At 40.3% G+C, this 20,676-nt stretch overlaps 1 protein-coding gene across 4 annotated transcripts in view; it reads right to left on the bottom strand.

Moving 5' to 3' along the window:
• Positions 1 to 20,277, bottom strand: part of CD84 (CD84 molecule) — a 39,920-nt gene extending 19,643 nt beyond the window's left edge. For all 4 annotated transcript variants that reach the window (XM_043451675.1, XM_043451682.1, XM_043451688.1 and 1 more), the window contains exons 1-2: positions 20,136 to 20,277; positions 3,192 to 3,530 (exon numbers count right to left, since the gene is read on the bottom strand). In XM_043451675.1, the coding sequence (XP_043307610.1) occupies positions 3,192 to 3,530; positions 20,136 to 20,217 (421 nt within the window). In that variant the 5' untranslated portion in view covers positions 20,218 to 20,277. The remainder of the gene's footprint in view (positions 1 to 3,191; positions 3,531 to 20,135) is intronic.
• Between the last annotated feature and the right edge of the window lie 399 nt (positions 20,278 to 20,676).

Here is a 20,676-nt window from a genome sequence, read left to right as displayed (position 1 = left end):
CCTATGTTAATGAAACTATGTATTTGCTTGGAAATCTGCCTTTCCTCAAGATTCATGTCAATTGTTTTATTATGGCCCAGGATAACTCATCTTGTGCCAATGCTATCTTAAAATGCATGTTGTGGGTGAAGTGCCTGGTGCAACTTTCTCAGTTTTGAGGCATTTCCTTTCTCTAATTAGCAGCTTGCTAATAGCGACTTCATTTTCACATTTCACTTTCACGCATTGGAGAAGGAAATGGCAACCCACTCCAGTTTCTTGCCTGGAGAATCCCAGGGACGGGGCAGCCTGGTGGGCTGCCGTCTACGGGGTCGCACAGAGTTGGACATGGCTGAAGCAACTTAGCAGCAGCAGCAATAGGTATAAAACTCCTTGCTAAAATCCAGCAAGGGGGCACTCTTTCTGTCCGCTTCTGATATCCATGTCAGAAGCTTTCTCTATATCTTTTATACTTTAATAAAGCTGTATTACACAAAAAGCTCTGAGCGATCAAGCCTCATCACTGGCCCTGAATCAAATTTTTCTCCTTCAGAGGCTAAGAATCCCAGTATCGTTCACGGCTTATAGCAGCAACCTTTCAAAATCTAGTGTGTATTTTTACATTTACAGCACATCTCGATTTGTAGTCATATGTTTCAAATACTTAAGAGCTACATGTAGCTACTGACTGCCATACGGGACAGGGCAGTTCTAGATGAACACTTCTAACTGCAGCACACATAGGAATAGTCCAGAGAGAATGTTAAAATGCAGATTCCTGGGCTTCACCACCAAAGGTAAGGATTGGGGCCTGAGAGTTTGCATTTCCAATAAGATGCTGCCACATACAGACCATATCTTGAATAATACTGCATAACACATCACACACCTGCCAGTGACTTCAATTTTAGTGATAATAACCGTACTAATATTTTACCTCTTAAAAGCATTTTTCATTAGCTACTGGTGAAATTAAGATTAAAAACCAAAATGAAATATTACTACACACTTATCAGAATGGCCAAAATAAAATATACTGACAACATTAAATGCTAGAGACACCAAATCGTTCATAGATTTTTTATGGGAATGCAAAATGATTTGGCAATACTTTTAACACTAAAAATGACTCAAAAGTTTTGGAGAGCATTATCAAGCCATGAAAAGGTATGAAGAGAACTTAATTGTATTTTATAATGTGGAAGAACCCAACCTGAAAGGGTTACGTACTATGTGATTCCAACTAGATATTCTGAAAAAGGCAAAACCATGGAGACAGTTTCCTCTTTGAAAAAACCCTGATGCAGGGAAAGATTGAAGCAAAAGGGGAAGAGGGTGGCAGAGGATGAGCTGGTTAGATAGCATCACCAACTCAATAGACAAGAATCTGAGAAAACTCTGGGAGACAGTGAAGGACAGAGGAGCCTGGCATGCTGCAGTCCATGGCAGTGGCAAAAAGTCAGATATGACTTAGTGATGAAACAACAACAATGGGGACAGTAAAAAGATCAGTGGTTGCCAGGGGTGGTGTGGAGGGGTGAATAAACAGAACATGGAGGGTTTTCAAGGCAGTGAAACTATTCTGAATGATACTATAACAGTGGATAAATATCATTATACTTTTACCATTACCCGTAGAATGTACAACAGTAAGAGCAAACCCTAATGTAAACTATGAACTTTGGTTGATAATGATGTATCAATATACATTATTAATTGTAATGAATGTAGCACTCTAATGGGAGATATAGATAATGTAGGAGTCTAGGTATGTTGTTGGCGGCAGGATGCATATGGGAACTCCTGTACTTTTACTTAATTTTTTCATGAACCTTGAACTGCTCTAAAAAATAGAATCTATATAAAAGGGGAAAACAAAGTTCTGAAGAGTGTTGATGATTGCACAACAATGTGAACGTATGTAATGCCACTGAGTGTTACACTTAAAAATAATTAACATGTTAAATGTTATGTATATTTAATCACAATAAAAAGTTAAAAAAAGAAAAATGGATCTACCATATGATTTAATTCTTAGGCATTTATCTTAAAGAAACAGAAAGCCATTTAGTGTAGAAACTTGTACACAAATATTCATAGCAACTTATTTATAATTGCCCCCAAACTAGAGTAGCTTCTCAGGTGATGCCAATGCAGGAGACATAAGAGATGCAGATTTGATCCCTGGGTTGGGAAGCTTTCTGGAGAAGAAAATAGCAACCCATTCCTGTATTCTTGCCTGGAGAATCCCACAGACAGAGAAGTCTGGTGGGCTACAGCCCATGGGGTTGCAAACAGTTGCACACGACTGAAGTGAGTTAGCACCAAACTAGAAACAACTAAAATATCCCTCAGTAGGTGAATGGTTAAACAAAGTAGCACATCTATACCATGAAATACTATCCAGCAATAAATATATAACCTATTGATAGTTGCAATAATTAGGATGACTCAAAGAAATTATGATGAATGAAAAAAGCCAATCTCAAAAGCATGCATGCTGCATGATTCTATCCATGTAACATTTGTGAAGTCGCATAATCCTAGATATGAAGAATGGATTAATGTCTTCCACGAGTTTGGGAGGAGAAAGAGGGTGGTAATGAGTGACTGTAAAGGATGAAGGAATCTTGTGACATTGGTTCACTTGTTTGTTGATTAGGTAGTGGTTACATGAAGCTATTAATGCAAATAAGTCGTACAGAACTTCACACATACACATAAATGAGTGCCTATATAACTGCTGAAATCTAAATAAGCTGTATAGGTTGAACCAATGCCAATTTCCTGGCTTTGACATTGTACTCTAGTTATGTAAGCTGTTACCATTAGGAAAAGATGGGTGAAATGTACACAGACACTACATATACATTTCTTTACACCTTTCTATGCCTCTATAATTCTTTCAAAATAAAAAGGGTTTTTTAAAAGTACTTTGCATACTCTATCTTACTTGAGCCTCACAATAACTATGGGAAGTAAATAGTATGATTATTTGCATTTTATAGAAAAGAAAACAAGGTACACAGGAAGAGTACATTGCTAAATGCAAGCAAAGCCATACCCTCCCCACAAGCATCAATACATTTATGTAATTACTTATAAGTATGAAAAGATTTAGGGAACCCTACTGTCAGAAATAAAGGTGTTTTTACATAGCAAATTGCAAAGTTAAAATAAAAAAACAAGCCTTCTCTCTTTCCACAACTTACGATAGACTTGAAGGTTGTAGGACCTGGTGGTGGTCGTTTTAGAGGTCTCTACATTTATGTCAGCTTTGTAGACCCCTGAGTCTTCAATCCTCAGATTTCTGAGCTCCAGGTTATAGTTCTGACCCGAGACACTTATTCGTTCACGGTAATTTTGGTGGGTTATGGTAACTGTGGGTTCTGCTCCGAAGTTTCCTGGTATTACGAAAGCAACAGATGTTTTGGAATGCCAAGAAATGCTGGCAACTTTCTGTGATGGTTGGATATTTAAGGGAAAAGTAGCTGACTCCCCCAGAATCCCATTCACTGTGATGTCTGTGTCGCTTCCAGATGCTTCCAGACCTGAGAACATAAATAGAAAACCATAAACATTTGAAAAAACCATAACCATTTGACTGTTGCTCCTTTTAGAATTCTCTATTCTCTCCAGGCTTGAATCTCCCTGAGGAGCAGCTGATCCAGGTTCTTGATGACATCTTTTTTTTTTATTTTACTTTAAACATATTTAACATGCTATGATGGCTAAATTTTCTAAAAGATTCTCATTCAAAACCTAATTTTCCCAGTGAATTTTTAAGCAATCCATTTCATTAAAACATATTTATCTAGACACCTAGATTCTAAGAGTTAGATGGAATTTGAGAGATTAAGGCCATAAATCTCCATATTTAAACCTCTGAGGTCTGAGATATTAAATATTTTCTTTCCCAAGGTCATATTGCCAAGTGGTAAAAGAGCTGGGGATGAGAGCTTATGATGGCTGCCATGGTCTTTGCAAAAAAAGAGTTACATTTATGCCTCTATTCCTAGAAGATATAGGCAGAAAGTGCTTTAGAGGTTCTGGAGTACATATTCCCCAAGTTAGTGATTTTGAGGGCTCTTTTTGCTCACTGTTATAACCCTAGTCTGTAGATGAGTACCTGACACATAGAAAGTGCTTAGCAAATATTTGTGGGATGATTTAATAAATTAAATTCAGTTATGTGTTGTCTAGGCTCTTTTGGAGCAACTTCTGAAGTAAGCAAAGTTTGTTTATTCATTCATACTTTTGTGAATGAATGGACATGTTTATTCAAGGACACCTTTGTTCTAGATCTCATAGTGAGTATTTATTAATTTGAAAATAATACAAATACTTGTTGAGCCTCTACTCTTTAAAGCATGATGTAAGGAGACTGGGATACAATGGTGAGTAAAAATAGACATAGTTCCTGTTCCCTGGAACTTAAATGAAGAGAACAAGTTTGATAAGGTAACTACAAATAAGATAAGTGTCATGGCACTTTGAGAGAGAATAGGAAAGGGACTTGATTCATTCTAGGAATCCAGGAATAATTTTGGGATTGTAGTATTCACTATAAAACCGAAGGATGAAAATCTAACATAGAAAAAAAACCAAAAAGTTTATTTTGTTCTCTTCTCCTCCATTACCTTATGAAGATAAACTGATTTAATACATAGCTTGTAAAATGAATGGCAATATAATTATAAGGTGTTATTTTCTCCCTTTTCTTCTATTCTTTCATTACTCTGTTATTCTCACTGAGCTATATGGTATGAGAGGGTGTTTTGAGCCAGCATGTATGATATTCAAAACATTTAATAACCAATAAGCACAAGCAATGATCAATCAAGAAGAGCTTCAGTCATAAATACTAACAGGGCCATTCTGATGAGTACTGACTACATATAAGCCCCAAAGAGCAGAACAAAACTTTTCACGTAAGTGGGGTCAGCATGACTCTAAAGTTTATTCAGGGCTTGGCATAAAGAGGATAAGAATAAAGGTCACTGAGAATACAAGTCATTGTGATGTGTCAGAAAAGCAAAAGGATTTCTTAAACCGATGGTGCTGTCTCACTATGACCACCCTTGCACTCTAGCCCAGTACTTTCTGGACAAGCCAGGGACTGCTTACTTTCAGGGACTTCTTTCCTTTCAGAACATCCAAGATATCCCCTTAGAAGGAATATCCCAGGCAAGGACTGGTGACTTAGTTGGGGTGGGCTAAGTACAGATGGAAATGTAACAAGGTCCTGGGGGGAAGAAGGAGACTAAGGACCCTTATCTACAAACATTTATTAGGTGCTAGGGCTTCCCAGGTGGCTCAGTGGTAAAGAATCTGCCTGGATTGGGAAGATGCCCTGGAGAAAGAAATGGCAAGCCACTCCAGTATTCTTGCCTGGGAAATCTCATGGACAGAGGAGCCTGGTGGGCTACAGTCCACCGGATCGCGAAAGAATGGGACATGACTAAACAAGTGCCACTCAGGGATGAATAGGACATGGTGGCAGCTCTGAGTAACTCAGAGCCCAGAGAATAAGATGCATGTGCATACGTGTGAACAGTAATACAATATGATGAGTAGTAAATAGTAAAAGCAATAGGAACCCAACTACTGGGGGAACAGAAAGAGACTAAGCTTGTCATTGGTGGCAGGAGTCAGAGTTTATCAAAATCCATTCCTTGAAGATTAATTCTCCCCAGATAATCTCTGCCACTGTGTTGATGAGATCTGGTAGTGTCCCAGCCTGAATCCTTGAATGTCCCCGACTGGACATGTGACCTGGGCAGGGTACAGAGCCTTGAGCTCAGAAAGACCTGAACTTGATTTAATGCTGTTGTGTTGTCATGAACTTCTTAATATTATTTGTAAAAGGACCCTATATTTTCATATTCTACTGGGTTCCACAAAGTGTACAGCTGGCCCTGGTGCCAGATCTCACAAGTTTTTTTTCTTTTTTTTGATATCAAGTCCTTGTGCCTAATTTCCATTTCACTCTTTAGATTCAGGTTCAGTGTAAGAAGATGGAAAAGGTGGGGGTTCCATAGACTCATAATTCTGGTGTGTTTTCTCATCAAACCCCAGGAAATGGTGGGCAGCTTGCTAAGGCTGAGATCTTAGTAGGAGGGCAGCTGTGGAGTCACAGGATGGTTGGCGGGTGGTGTTGCTTTTTGAAGTATATCTTGTCTCCTCTCACGAGTCACTCAGGAAGTGGTGCTGGGGTATCAAAGGGTAAGGCAATGAGGGCGGCAGATAGCTAAGCTAGAGGAAGTCCTTTTACTATTTTGTTCTGTGGTGCTGTTGGTGAGACTCCTGGGCTTTCTGAGAAAAAGTGTAGGGCTTGCACAAGCATAATATGACCTTGAACACCCAATGGAGGTCTGAGGCAGCCACAAAACAGCAGCACATGAAGGAAAGAAGGGAGGATGAAGTCACAGGTGCTATGAGTAGCCATAGCTGCTACTTCTACATGTGAGCTGGTCAACCTTAACAAAGTCACAAGGCTTGTCTCAGTCTCAGTTTCTTCATCCACAGAATGGAAATAGTAACTGTAAAATTTGCCTACCTAATCAGTGATCAGAAAAATCATATGTAAGTGGAAATTCTTTGTTGACCATCAAGGCAAAACAAATGCTAGTTATTTCTGATTCTCATTCTCATCCTCATCTTAACAATGAGGATATGTCCTTTAGGACTTCCCTAGTCCACCTCTATGATGACCTTGGTAACACCAAGACCATACTGAAGAGTGTATGAAGAACCATTATTAAGGGCTAATTCAGGTAAAGCACGGAGGGACAGTTTTCAGTACCATTGCACTCGGTGGCCTTTAGTCTTCTCTTAAAGACTTTGGTGTTTTAAGAATCTCCATATCAACCAATGCTAATGTTTATTTTTCTAGGTGCTGAGGGGACTGAAACACTATATTAATGTTGGAGGCAACCTTAAGAAAACCCAATTTCAGAGAGAATTTGTGGCACAAAAATGCCTTAAGGACTTACTACGAAAAGCCCTATGCAAGTTTATGACCAAGACAAGTTCTCTGTCTTTTTTAAAATTTCATATATGGTTCGGGAAATAAGACACACACACACACACACACACACACACTCATAACTCACCTTTGCAATATGAACTGGTAAATGATAAATTCAAATGAATGGTAGAGACAGTAATTACAATGGGAATTTGAAGAAGGATAGATCACTTTGATCTGCAGTGGTTAGAGAAAACTTCTTGGAGGAAATAGAAGTTGAAGAGGACCTTGAAGAGTGAAAATAATGTTACTGGATAGAAAGGGGAAGGATTAGTGTCTCAGGTCTTCATGTTCTGAATAAAGGTTTAGAAAGAGAAGAATGTGTGATGTAGGTTGAATAAGTATAGATTTGCTTAACAAAGTAGAGAGCAATCAGGCTAGAAATATAAATGAGATTTAGATTTAGGACAGACCTGAGTTTGAAGTCTACACCACAGGCAGGGGAAGCTATTAAAGTTTTTGAGAACAAAGACTAATAATGCTTTAGGGTTAGAGTCACATGGTAATAATGTATAGGAGGAATAAGAGGAAAGAAGAGCTGGGCTTGAAAGACCATTTCAGAGGCTGCTGTAGCCATCTGGGCCTGAATCGAGGGGAGATAATGGGAATGGAAAGGAAGGGATGAATTTGAGAGATAGCACAAAGAAAGGCAAGGAATGAAGAGGCACGTCATAAAATTCAACAGTATATTGGGTGTCTACTTCATGAGAGTGGAAAACTAATAGCTACTGGAATTTGATGAAGTTCACGCTTGAAAGAAGTCAAAAGGAGAAGACAAGTTTAGAGTCAGAAACACCGAATGTGAGATGATGGTGCACCACTAAACAAGAAATTAGAAGAATGGAAGATAAGAAAAGTTAATGTATTCAAAGCATTGTTTGGGGGCTGTGGCAGAATCTGCTGGCTGTTTTCTGCTTCATTCTTAGTAACAGGATCCCTAATTTTTAGCAAGGTGTATGGTCACCCAGAATAAAGATTATATCGCCCAGCCTTCTGCAATCTCAGTTTGGTCATGTGATGAAGTTCAGGTCCATGGGACGAAAGTGCAAGTACTGTATTGACTTTTATGTCATTAAGAAGAGGGCACTTGGGGGTTCAGGATAGGGAACACATGTACACCCGTGGCGGATTCATGTCAATGTATGGCAAAACCAATACAATATTGTAAAGTAATTAGCCTCCAATTAAAATAAGTTAAAAAAAGAAAAGAAAAGAAGAGGGCGCTTGCTTTCTTCATCTCTTCCTTGCTTCTTATAGGCTGGAATGCCATGACAGTGGATCTTGGACATTTTGGATCAAGAAGAGGAAGCCAAGTACTGAGAGTCATGAGCAGGAAGACTCAAAAAGTGTGGATCCCTGATGACCTTGTGAACTATTCTACCAACTGAACTGCCAACTCCAGCCATTTTACACTAACAAGAAATAAATTTCTTTCTTCTTTAAGGAATTCTTATTTTTGAGTCTCTGTCACTTGCCATCAGACTGAAATCCAAGTGGTTTAGGGATCATCTATGGAGAGGAAGTGCTTGAAGGAAAGGCTCACTCAGGAAGAGTAGGCTGAAGTCCAAGGCTGAACCTTGTGATAAGTGCTTACAGTTATAGAAGAGGCACTATCAAAAGAAACTGAATAGATCAAGTGATACAGTGGCAAGAAAGGCACCAATAGCAGACAGAATCATGAAACCCAGGAGGAGAAAGAATCTCAAGAAGGTAACTGTCACTGACGTCTAGTGATCCAGAGTCTTCAAGTGAGTTAAAGACTGAACATGACCCCTAGATTTGTCCATTAGGAGGTTATTTATGGCCTTTGAGAATGTAGTTCAAGTTAGGATGATTCAAATGGAAGCCAGAATGTAGAGGATTGAGGATAGAAAAAGTGGTAAAGAAGTGGAGAAGCTTCATAGTGAAAGAAAGGTTATAAAATAGAACAAATAGCTAGCTAGAGGGCCAAACAAAACTAATTTATTTGATTTTGTTTTAAAATAGAAGGTATTGAGGGGCGAAGTGTGGTTAAGGAGAAAAAGAAGATAGAGACTTCCCTGATCATGACTACTCTAGAATAGATGTCCCTACACATGGAGTTTTTTGTTTCTATCTCATAATACTTGCCACACTGGGTGGTAGTCATGAATCCACCTGTCTGTTTCTGGACACTGAGTCACTTGAATTCAGGAATCTTGTCTTAAAATCCCAAGCACCAAGTACAGTGAAGTATACACAGGCCACTAAGGCTTGTGTGGAACAAAAAATGGAAGGGAAATGGTGTGCAGAGAAAGATATATGTTTTCAGTCAAAGGAGGGTCATGCCTTCACCTGAAGTGGAAGGAAAAAAGGAAAGGATGAGTGAAAGGATACTGATATTTTGAGGTCTTGTTGGGAGTAAGGACAGAAGAAAATTTGCTTGGCAGGATGGAAGAAGCACATGGTTTGAGTCAGATGGGCCTGTGTTCAATTCCTGACAGTTACGGAGGCCCTTATCTTACTTAGCAGCTGCTGCTGCTGCTAAGTCGCTTCAGTCATGTCCGACTCTGCGTGACCCCATGGAGGGCAGCCCACCAGGCTCCACTGTCCCTGGGATTCTCCAGGCAAGAACACTGGAGTGGGTTGCCATTAAGGTGTACCTCATGAAATTGTTGGGAGGACACATAGATGTTGCTTAATATGTAGTGGACATTTTGGATTAGAGAAGATAAAATGGTAGCTAGTCATGCTTCATGACCTTCATATCTTCAGTAATGTAGGAAGCAAGAGGAGGCAGGAGTGGGACTACTTAAGAAGTATAAAGTTAGGGGCACAGGTCTTGAATCTAGGTATATTTGAACCTAGATATGTTATTTGGGGAAAACAATTGAAATTCTCTGATTCTTAGGTTCCTTACCTTTAAAATATAGGTAATTATTAAATGCAATTATGAAGAAAGAATACAGCACAAATTCCTGGCACATAAAAATGGTAGTTGCTATTATCACTTTGATGAATGTAAAATTTTTGAGGAAATGTTACTCTAGGGAACACCCCCAGGGAGTTAACAGGTTGACTGAGGGGATGAAGGGACTGGTGAGCAGGCTTGAGGCCCAATGAAAAAGAGGTGACCCACATTTATAATATCTCCTAATGAGTGTGAAGAAAGTGAAGAATTAAAGAGCTTTTTGATGAAAGTGAAAGAGGAGAGTGAAAAATTTGGCTTAAAACTCAACATTCAAAAAACTAAGATCATTGCCTCTGGTCCCATCACTTCATGGCAAATAGATGGGGAAATAATGGAAACAGTGAGATACTATATTTTCTTGGGCTCCCAAATCACTGCAAATGGTGACTGCAGCCATAAAATTAAAAGATGCTTGCTCCTTGGAAGAAAAGCTATGACCAACCTAGACAGCATATTGAAAAACAGAGACATTACTTTGCCAACTAAGGTCCGTATAAGTCAAAACTATGTACGTGATGTGAGAGCTGGACTATAAAGAAAGCTGAGCGCCAAAGAATTGATGCTTTTGAACTGTGGTGCTGGAGAAGACTCTTGAGAGTCCCTTGGACTGCAAGGGAATCCAACCAGTCAGTCCTAAAGGAAATCAATCCTGAATATTCATTGGAAGGACTGATGCTGAAGCTGAAACTCCAATACTTTGGCTACCTGGTGCAAACTGACTCATTGGAAAAGACTCTGATGCTGGGAAAGATTGAAGGCAGGAGGAGAAGGGGACGACAGAAGATAAGATGGTTGGATGGCATCACTGACTCGATGGACATGAGTCTGAACAAGCTCCAGGAGTTGGTGATGGATAGGGAAGCCTGGTGTGCTGCAGTCCATGGGGTTGCAAAGAGTCAGACACGACTGAATGACTAAACTGAATGAGTGTGATTTCCTGATTCCCATAGCCAGATCACAGCAGGATAGGGTGGGAGAAAGGCAATACTTCTAGAAGAGAAGCAAAGGCAAGAAAAGGCTTGAACTCCGTGATGTGGGCTTGGATGGAAAAATAGGTTCCCCAAGATCTCTAGGTAACTATGGTGAAGAGGTAACCAGAAGGTCAGGATGACACCAGCTTGAACAGAGAACACCATGGACAGGCTATTCACTGGAGCTGGATTTCCCCTCCTGGAAGGGAAGCTGAACATCTTTCTCAGCCTTATATATCTTTTGTGTTTTAGATAACTCCTGTGTCCCTGGATGAAGCCATGTGAATGGGTGAACTTTACAAATGTACATTTCATGATAAAGTAACTGCCCAAAATCACTGATTGAAAGAAGGAAATAGAGAATATGAGAATAAGAAATGTGTTTGGAAATAATAAAGAATCGGAAACTTCATCTGGGTTAGAAATATTGATGGGGTAGGAGGAGGTTAACTGGCTAGAAGGAAATTCTTCAGACCTGAGTAAGGGAAACTTACTGAGAAATAAATTTACTGAGAAGTTGGGCGAAACCCAAAGAGATTACAAAATAAGTATTGATGGCAACAGAGAGGGCATTTAGACCTAAACTTCATAGTTCTCCTTAGAGTCTATTGAAAACAAAGACAGTGTACATTTGGGGTTTCAAGGGACTCCCTAGTCTCCTAGATCCTATCTGTTCTGACCCCTCTCCTCCCACATGATCTCATATCCTTCTCTCCCCTGCCCACTCCAACCACACTGACTTTCTCATTCTTCAAATTGGGTAAGAACACTTTAGAACCTTTTTTTTTTTTAATTAAATATTTGCTGTCATCCTTTTTTACAACACCCTTTCCAGCACTCCTTCACTGTGAAACTGTTCCAGTGTCATATCTTCAGAGAGAGCTTCACCATGTTTAAGTAGCTGTCTCTTTCCCATCACTCCCTATTGCCTTGCCTTGTTTATTTTTCTTCACAGCAGTTATGACTACTAAAGCATTGCATGTGCATATTTACTTATTGTCTTCCCCACCTTGAACCCCCATGAGAATATAATTGCCATGTAGTCTTTTTCTGTTTTGGTCACTAGTATTTCCCTTACAATTCAGTTCTGTTCAGTTCAGTCACTCAGTCCTGTCCAACTCTTTGCGAACCCGTGAATCGCAGCACGCCAGGCCTCCCTGTCCATCACAAACTCCCGGAGTTTACTCAAACTCATGCCCATCGAGTTGGTGATGCCATCCAGCCATCTCATCCTCTGTCATCCCCTTCTCCTCCTGCCCCCAATCCCTCCCAGCATCAGGGTCTTTTCCAATGACTCAGCTCTTTGCATGAGGCGGCCAAAGTACTGGAGTTTCAGCTTCAGCATCAGTCCTTCCAATTAGTGGATGATTATTAAATATTTGTTAAAAGAATAAACACATTTTTGGCAACTGACCCACTTTCCCTTTTTCTAGCAATAAAAAGCAAGATAGAAAACTTAGAGTAAGAGAAACAGTGAGGGCAAGAAATAACTCTATAGGTCTCTGGACCTTGGTAAGGAAGGTTCAGAGGGTAAACTGATTAATAAGAAAGAGCAGTTGGCTAACAGTAGATTCTTTGCACTCCAATATTCTCATATTGTTAACAGAAATTCGCATAGGTCCACAGGCTAGGGATTCATAGCATAGTGAGTAAAAGGTCAAGAAACAAGTTTGAGCCAAGGTTCTATTGCCAATTAGCTAAATGACCATGACTAAGCCAATTACCTGCTAAATCACAGGATTCTATTGGTAAACGAAATAAAATTTCTCTACTACTTTTGAGGAAGTATGAAAATTAGTTGACGTGACACTGCTCTCAGGTATATACAGCAATAGAGAAGAAACTAGAAACCCCACAGGGGGAGTTGCCCTGAGGGGCACTCTCTTTCTGCCCCTGTGTCAGGCACCATGACTTGGTGAGGAAAACCTAGACTGCCTGAGCTTGAATCCTGCTCCTGCCAGGTTCTAACCATGAGACCTTGGGAAAGTTAATCTCTCTGCTAACCTCTCTGTGCCTCGGTTTTATCAGCTTCTAAATAGACTAACAGGAGCACTTCATAGAAGTGTTATATTAAATGAGTGAACATTTGTAAACCTATTAGAAAAGTACTTGGCATATACTAGGCACCATAAGTGCTTGTTATGCAAAATAAGAAAACATTGTTACAGAGATTAAAATAATACTCCCAGACAACTCTTATGGAAAAAAGGAGACCTGGAGGATTATGGAAATGTTACAAAAGGCCAGCATGAAGGTTTGCATGGGAATGGAATAAGGAAGTGTGCATTGTTGCTTAATAGCTACTCGAACACCCTCACATCTTTCAGTTCAGTTCAATTCTGTTCAGTCGCTCAGTCGTGTCTGACTCTTTGCGACCCCATGAATTGCAGCACGCCAGGCCTCCCTGTCCAACACCAACTCCCGGAGTTTACTCAAACTCATGCCCATCGAGTTGGTGATGCCATCCAGCCATCTCATCCTCTGTCGTCCCCTTCTCCTCCTGCCCCCAGTCCCTCCCAGCATCAGGGTCTTTTCCAGTGAGTCAAATCTTCGCATGAGGTGGCCAAAGTACTGGAGTTTCAGCTTCAGCATCAGTCCTTCCAATGAACACCCAGGACTGATCTCCTTCAGGATGGACTGGTTGGATCTCCTTGCAGTCCAAGGGACTCTCAAGAGTCTTCTCCAACACCACAGTTCAAAAGCATCAATTTTTCGGCGCTCAGCTTTCTTCACAGTCCAGCTCTCACATCCATACATGACCACTGGAAAAACCATAGTCTTGACCAGATGGACCTTTGTTGGCAAAGTAATGTCTCTGCTTTTTAATATGCTGTCTAGGTTGGTCATAACTTTCCTTCCAAAGAGTAAGCGTCTTTTAATTTCATGGCTGTAGTCACCATCTGCAGTGATTTTGGAGCCCCAAAAAATAAAGTCTGACACTGTTTCCACTGTCTCCCCATCTATTTCCCATGAGGTGATGGGACCAGATGCCATGATCTTAGCTTTCCGAATGTTAAGCTTTAAGCCAACTTTTTCACTCTCCTCTTTCACTTTCTGCCATAAGGGTGGTGTCATAAATCAGCATTTCTTGATATTTCTTCAGCCATAGCTAAATTTCCCCTTGTCTCCTCCCATCCACTGCTTCCCTGAGTACTGCAGGTCTGGAAGAGTTACCAGAGGTAGCAGCACCCAGAAGAGAGATGGTTGTAACTGGTTACTCTGAGTGAAGGGAAAGAAGGACAAGGAGGAAGCAAAGGGTTAGCAGCCAGAAGTTTTGTGTCATTCTCCATGAGAATGGAAACTCCTTGGTTACCAGGATTTTAAAACAAGGAAACTACCACCCCCATACAATAGCATACTATTTTCTGCTGGATTTTTTTTCCTTTACTTTATATAATCTTTATCAAGATTTGGGTTGACATGAATCATCTTCTGCAAAAGAAACACACACACACACACACACACACACACACGCATACATAGATTCTCAAAGATGAGATCCTGTCACTCATCATTTTATCATTACTCAGCACTTTATGGACATGAATCTGAGCAAATTCTGGGAGACAGTGAAGGACAGGAAGCCTGGTGAGCGGCAGTCCATGGGATCGCAGAGTCAGACACAACTCAGTGACTGAACAATAACAAGAGCACTCTAAGCATATAATAAAAAATTGAGTATAATGAAGGAAACGTGTAGTAGGTATGTACATCCACTAGCATCAGTTACCCAATTGTCTGCTCAGAACTGTTTCTTTTCTGGCTTCCACATAGTTGAATCTAGTTACCCCCAAATCTACAGATTCATCCTTCTCTTAAGTTAAAGAGAACAACAGTCTGATTTGGGAATTACTCGAGTAGCCCAAGTGACCTAGCATTGACCTTTGGGCTCCTGTTGTGGAAGCACTCTGGCTGCTCTGGGGTCACACTGATCTCCAGGGCTGCTCTGGCATTTTGGATTGATGAGGGGGGTCACTATCCCCCTACTGGAGTTTCATGCTGTTACAAGGATGCAGCCTCAAGTGTCTCTTGGAGACTGGATTTTAAAGCTAATGTCCTGATACCTAGTGTTCCCCAGATATGATATATTCTTCCATTTCTGTAACTGGGCTTTTGTTTTTAAGCCATTCTGGAAGGTCTATGGCAGTAGTCTGCTCAAATCTCTTTCTAGAACAGAGGCTCTGTCTTTATCTTGAAACTGAAAGTCGCTCAGTTGTGTCCAACTCTTTGCAACTCCATTGACTATATACTCCATGGAATTCTCCAGGCCAGAATACTGGAGTGGGTAGCCTTTCCCTTCTCCAGGCGATCTTCTCAACCCAGGGATCAAACCCAGGTCTCCTGCATTGCAGATGGATTCTTTACAAGCTGAGCCACAAGGGAAGCCCAAGAATACTGGAGTGGGTAGCCTACCTCTTCTCCAGCGGATCTTCCTGACCCAAGAATCAAACTGAGGTCTCCTGCATTGCAGGTGGATTCTTTACCAACTGAGCTATGAAGGAAGCTGAAGGCCCCTCTCTAATAGGACTTTGGACTAATGGCAAATTGACACTTACCAGGACTCTTCTTCAGGCAAGAAATCTTGTCTCCAACATCCTAGGATGATGGTTGGGGCCTATTTATCCATAAACAGATATCTAGAGGGGTCCACTCACCTTTCCTGGATTTATTTATTTTTTCATTCTTTTTTCCCCCCTATTTTTTGTGTCAGCTGCTGGAATGCCTCATGGCTGTGCTCTACATTCAGCAGAACACTGAGATCTTGTTGATACTGGATCTTTGTTTGTTTTGAAAAAGCAAATTCCAATCATTCTATAACCATGCTCATGTGAATGGTACTTGAACCTTGTCTCGATATGGTAATTTCTTTGGATATTCTACCTTGCTGGTCCACCTAGACTTCTGTTATTGGCAAAGGCCTGCCTACCAACCTCCATCCTCCTCTGTAGGTGGGTACAGAGATAGACCCAGTCTCTGCTGAATAATCACCACTCATGATAAATCCCAAAGTGTGATAACCATCAGTCTCAGGGATAATATGCTATTCTATTTCATCATCAAAGTGGTGAAGGCAGCACTGACTCAGTGGTTAAGTCTATAGACAGGAGTTCAAATCCTACTTCCTCCACTTTTTGGCTAAATGATCTCTATTTTCTTCTGTAATATTAATATACCTATGTCAAAGGGTGTTATGAGGATTAGACAAAATAACATATGCAGACTACTTAGAGTAATGACAGATATGTAGTGATTGCTCCATAAGTGGTTAATTATTACTATCATTGATGAGAGAGGAGAAGGCAGCAAGGGGAGGGGTTGAAGAAAGAGAAGCAAGAAATGTATGAAGAAAAGGAAGAATTAAAGGAGTGTGAGAGAGAATACATAGAAGAAAGTGAGTATGGAGCAAAAGCGGTGCGCTCTTGTTTTTTCCCCCAAATGGTCGGCAGCTAGTAGAATACTTGGAAGCACAGTTAGAGTAACAGTATTCACAGGTCATGATGAGGAAGCTGAGATCACAAACATAAGACTGTGAGTCTTGGCTCTTCAAGAAAATTTTTCCAACATGGAGTGGTCATGAGCTTGCACACTCAGACTCCTCTTATTTCAGTGCTTTCCAGGGAAGAATGGGATTTCTAATTCCCTTTTCCCATTGCATCTCAGCTGCTTAAATTGCTCAGAATTCATTTCAGGGAAGTAAGTACAGTCAGAGTTGCCATCTAAGCTCAGTGCTAAATATCAGGGACCATCTTTGTCAGGAATAGCAGCAAGAGGGATTTGGGGTACATTTTTGCACTCAGGAAATTTTGGTAGAATAATCTTTAAGAGGCAAACATATCCATTCAATAAAGCCAAATGGTACATGAAAGTACTTCTGGTTTTACTGCTATAAAAACAAACTCCCACCTCTCATTAATGGGCCATTGACAAAGGGAATATTTCATCCCTGGTTTTCTCTTCAGGAATTTCAAAAGCCCACACCTAAGTTCAAATTCCTACCATCTTTTCACCTGCTCATGTTCCTTGGATCACCCTAAACAGAGGAATCTTGGCCAGGATCTCTGTGTAAGAATGCCCTGGCCCTTTCCTAATACCATATGAAAAGCAGGTGTGAGAAATGACAGCGTTAGCTAGTATTTGGTAAGCACTTACTATATTCAGATACTGTGCCAACTGTTGTACATGGGTTATCATTTTGATTCTCAAAACAATCTTATTGTACTAACAGTTCAGTTGGCTGAACCCAACCCAGCCCAGGATGGATTGCCCCCAAATATGTCACAATGACATATGATTTTTTCTTTTTTTGGCTGCACCATTTGTGGGAATCTCAGTTCTCAGACCAGGGATTGAACCCAGGCCATGGCAGTGAAAGCCCAGAATCATAACTATTTGGTCACCAGGAGACTCTCCATATTGATTATTTTGAATAAAAGTTGATTGAGAAGAAGTCAGTGAAAGAGGAAAACTCTGATTCTTCTCTGTCCCCCTGAAAGCAGAAAATAAATCTCACAGCATCTGGAGGTATAAGGACATCCTTATCAACAAAGACAGGGAATTTGGGGGCAAGAAACTTATAAGAACAAACCTTGTTATTTTAATCTACCACTTCAAGCCCCAAGTCTGTTTACATTCTTCACTAACTGAGCACCAAAAGCCTGAATTTCTTTGTCCTGTTGATTCTTCACAAATTTATTGTTTCTTCGTCTAAAAAGTAAAAGCTGTTTGTTTTGGCCACTTCTTAGTTTCCATTTCTAGAGACCTCTGTGTGCACAAATTAAAATGTGTTTCTCAGTTTCACAAACTTAGAGAACGAACTTATGGTTGCCAGGAGGGAAGGATGGCGGGGGGCGGGGGGGGGGGCAGGATAGTTAGGGAGTTTGGGATGGACATGTACACACTGCTGTATTTAAAATGGATAACCAGCGAAGACCTACTGTATAGCACAGGGATGTTGTGTGACAGCCTGGATGGGAAGGGAGTTTGGGGGAGAATGGACACATGTATACATATGGCTGGGTCCCTTTGCCGTTCACCTGAAACTATCACAACATTGTTAATTGGCTGTGTGTGTGTGTGGGGGGGGAGGCGGTTGTGTGTGTGCATACGCACGCATTCTCAGTCATGTCTGACTCTTAGAGACCCCATGGACTGCAGCCTGCCAGGCTCCTCTGTCCACAGAATTTTCCAGGCAAGAAAGGGTTGTCATTTCCTACTCCAGGGGATCTTCCCATTCAGGGATCAAAACAGTGTCTCTGGTGACGCCTGCATTGTCAGGCAGATTCCTTTACCTCTGAGCTTCCAGGGAAGTCCCTAATCAGCTATACTCCAATATAAAATAAAAAGTTGAAAAAATTAAAAAAAAAATTTCTTTTCTTCTGCAATCTATTCCGTGTCAGTTTTTTAAAATTTATTTATTTTTTAATTGAAGGATAACTGCTTTACAGAATTTGGGTGTTATGTCAGTTTTGTTATTAGTCCAGCCACAGAACTCAAGAGGAGGAAGAGGGAAATATTCCCCTTTCTGACAACAGGTGGATTTTATATAACTTTCCCAAAGTTCTAAAGTTGATGGATGAATGATTCATTGCTAGCTGGTTCAATAACTTTGATTTCCATTTCAGTAGATGAGGCCAGAGAAGGCAATGGCACCCCACTCCAGTACTCTTGCCTGGAAAATCCCATGGACGGAGGAGCCTGGTGGGCTGCCGTCTATGGGGTCGCACAGAGTTGGACACAACTGAAGCGACTTACCAGCAGCAGCAGCAGCAGATGAGGCAAGTGTATCTTAGAGCTGCCTTTCATGTAGTGTACAGTAGCACTTTGAAGAGCATCAGGGACTTGAAAACTGAATGAGTGAAAGGTCAAAAAAGTGTGGAGCAGAAAGAACTAGAGCCCTGGGATTAACAGAACAAATGTCCATTTTCAGCTCTACCAATTTCAGGCTGTGAAATTTTAGGTGAATTCTTTAACTCAAGTCTTAGATTCTACTTTTTTTTTTTTTGCATAATGAAATTAAGACATTTATCTTTCTTATTTCAGTGATCTGAGTGTGTATCACATAAGAGTGTGTACATAAAAATTGTGAATGCTTTGTTAGTTAAGTTGTATCAAATGCCTCCCTGGTCAGCCCTTCTTTGAAAGACTGGGGACATCCCTAGATTTCCACTTAGGTTCTATCCAATATTTTCCCCCATCTACTTGCATTTTCTACTTGTCTGTCAGGGTGACTAGGACAGGCTCTAAAAATTTGACCTGCCCAGTGGATACAATCTCAAGGAAGCTCACATTGAAGGAGTCATAGCCTTAAGTGGTCAAGGGAATCGGAGATACCAAAGTGCACCAATTCTACCTTTTCCAGAAATCCTAACCCACTAGATTCTCTGTATTCTAACTCATGCCAGGAATTTGCTAGTGCATTTCCAAAACTGATAAGAGACACTATAAGTATTTTTAGAAATGACAGTTTTTACATAAACAAGGCAATTGTTCGGATTCACTGAGATAATATATGCAATGACAAAACACTCCCAAAGCTATGTTAATGTTATATAGTTTCCTTTGTACTAACAACAAGCAATATTCATTTGACCATTATACTTTACCATTAAGCCTTAAGTAACAAAAACAGGATTTTTAGTTTAACTTCTCCATTTCTTTTTTGAGAACTAATTTATTTATAAAACAGGGATAATACTCTCTTCTCCATTAATTTTAGAGTTTTTGGAAGACAGAAGCAGAGTAATAGCTTTTAATGTGCTTTGAAAATCATGGGAACTTAAAGAGATGAAGTTTTTACAATGATAATTATAGTCATGCATCACTTTAATCTGCTGGAGCAATGAAATAATTAAGTCATATCTTTGTTAAAGTTTGTATAACACATTCTAATGCCCCAAAAAATTGCTTCTAAGTTTTTCAAAGTTTTGGACTATCTATTCCTTTGTTGGTTTTCTGGGCAGATCTACCATGAGCTGACGCTTCTGAGCAGAAGAGTTTTTCTCAGATGTTTACAGGCTGAGTACAGATAAAATTCAGATATATAAACTCTAAAGTTGAAAAACACTTAGGTTTGGATTTTAAGTCTCTTCCCAGTCAGGAGGATCCCTTTTGAGACCCAGGGTGTTTCTATTAAAGCAGGCCAAAAGGACATTTCAATAGCCTCTTTAGGGCAATTTCCAAAATTTAATAGAAAATCAGGAGGGTATCAGCAAGGGTCAGAACTCACAGGTTTGTAGGCAAAAGAGCAAGATCCATAGGTGGTGACGAGCCATCTTTTTCACTATAAACTTCTGCACACAGCATGGCATTCTTTCAGTGGAGAATCAGTTTCACTTCAGTTTGCCTTTTTATAGCCCCACTGAAGAAAAGGAAGTGAACTGATGAAGGACATACTAGTTTTTTCCTGTTGTATAGAGTGCCTAGCAACAAATATTTATTGAATGCCTGCTGTGTGCCAGGCACTATGCTGGCACAGGCAGTGTAAAGAGCAACAGAGCAATTTGATTTCTCTCCCTTCATGGAGCTCATATTCTTGTTATGGAGATCAACATCAACAGGCAGTGTAGTGTGATATGTGTTTAAAAAGAGAAAATAAGGAGAACTAGGAGGGCAGTGGGAACATCTAACCCAGGCTAGGACAGTGTCAGGGAGGAACTGAAGGAACTGATGACCAAGCTGAGCCAAATCTGAAGAGTAAGTTAGCATTATTAGGAGAAAGGTGATAGGGATCAGGCAATGGGAAGAATGTGTTAACTCTGTAAGAGTTT

This window comes from Cervus canadensis, chromosome 2 (assembly GCF_019320065.1).
Source record: "Cervus canadensis isolate Bull #8, Minnesota chromosome 2, ASM1932006v1, whole genome shotgun sequence".
Taxonomy (NCBI): domain Eukaryota; kingdom Metazoa; phylum Chordata; class Mammalia; order Artiodactyla; family Cervidae; genus Cervus; species Cervus canadensis.
The sequence above is the reverse complement of the archived record's forward strand: the minus strand, read 5'-3'. Positions and strand labels throughout refer to the sequence as shown.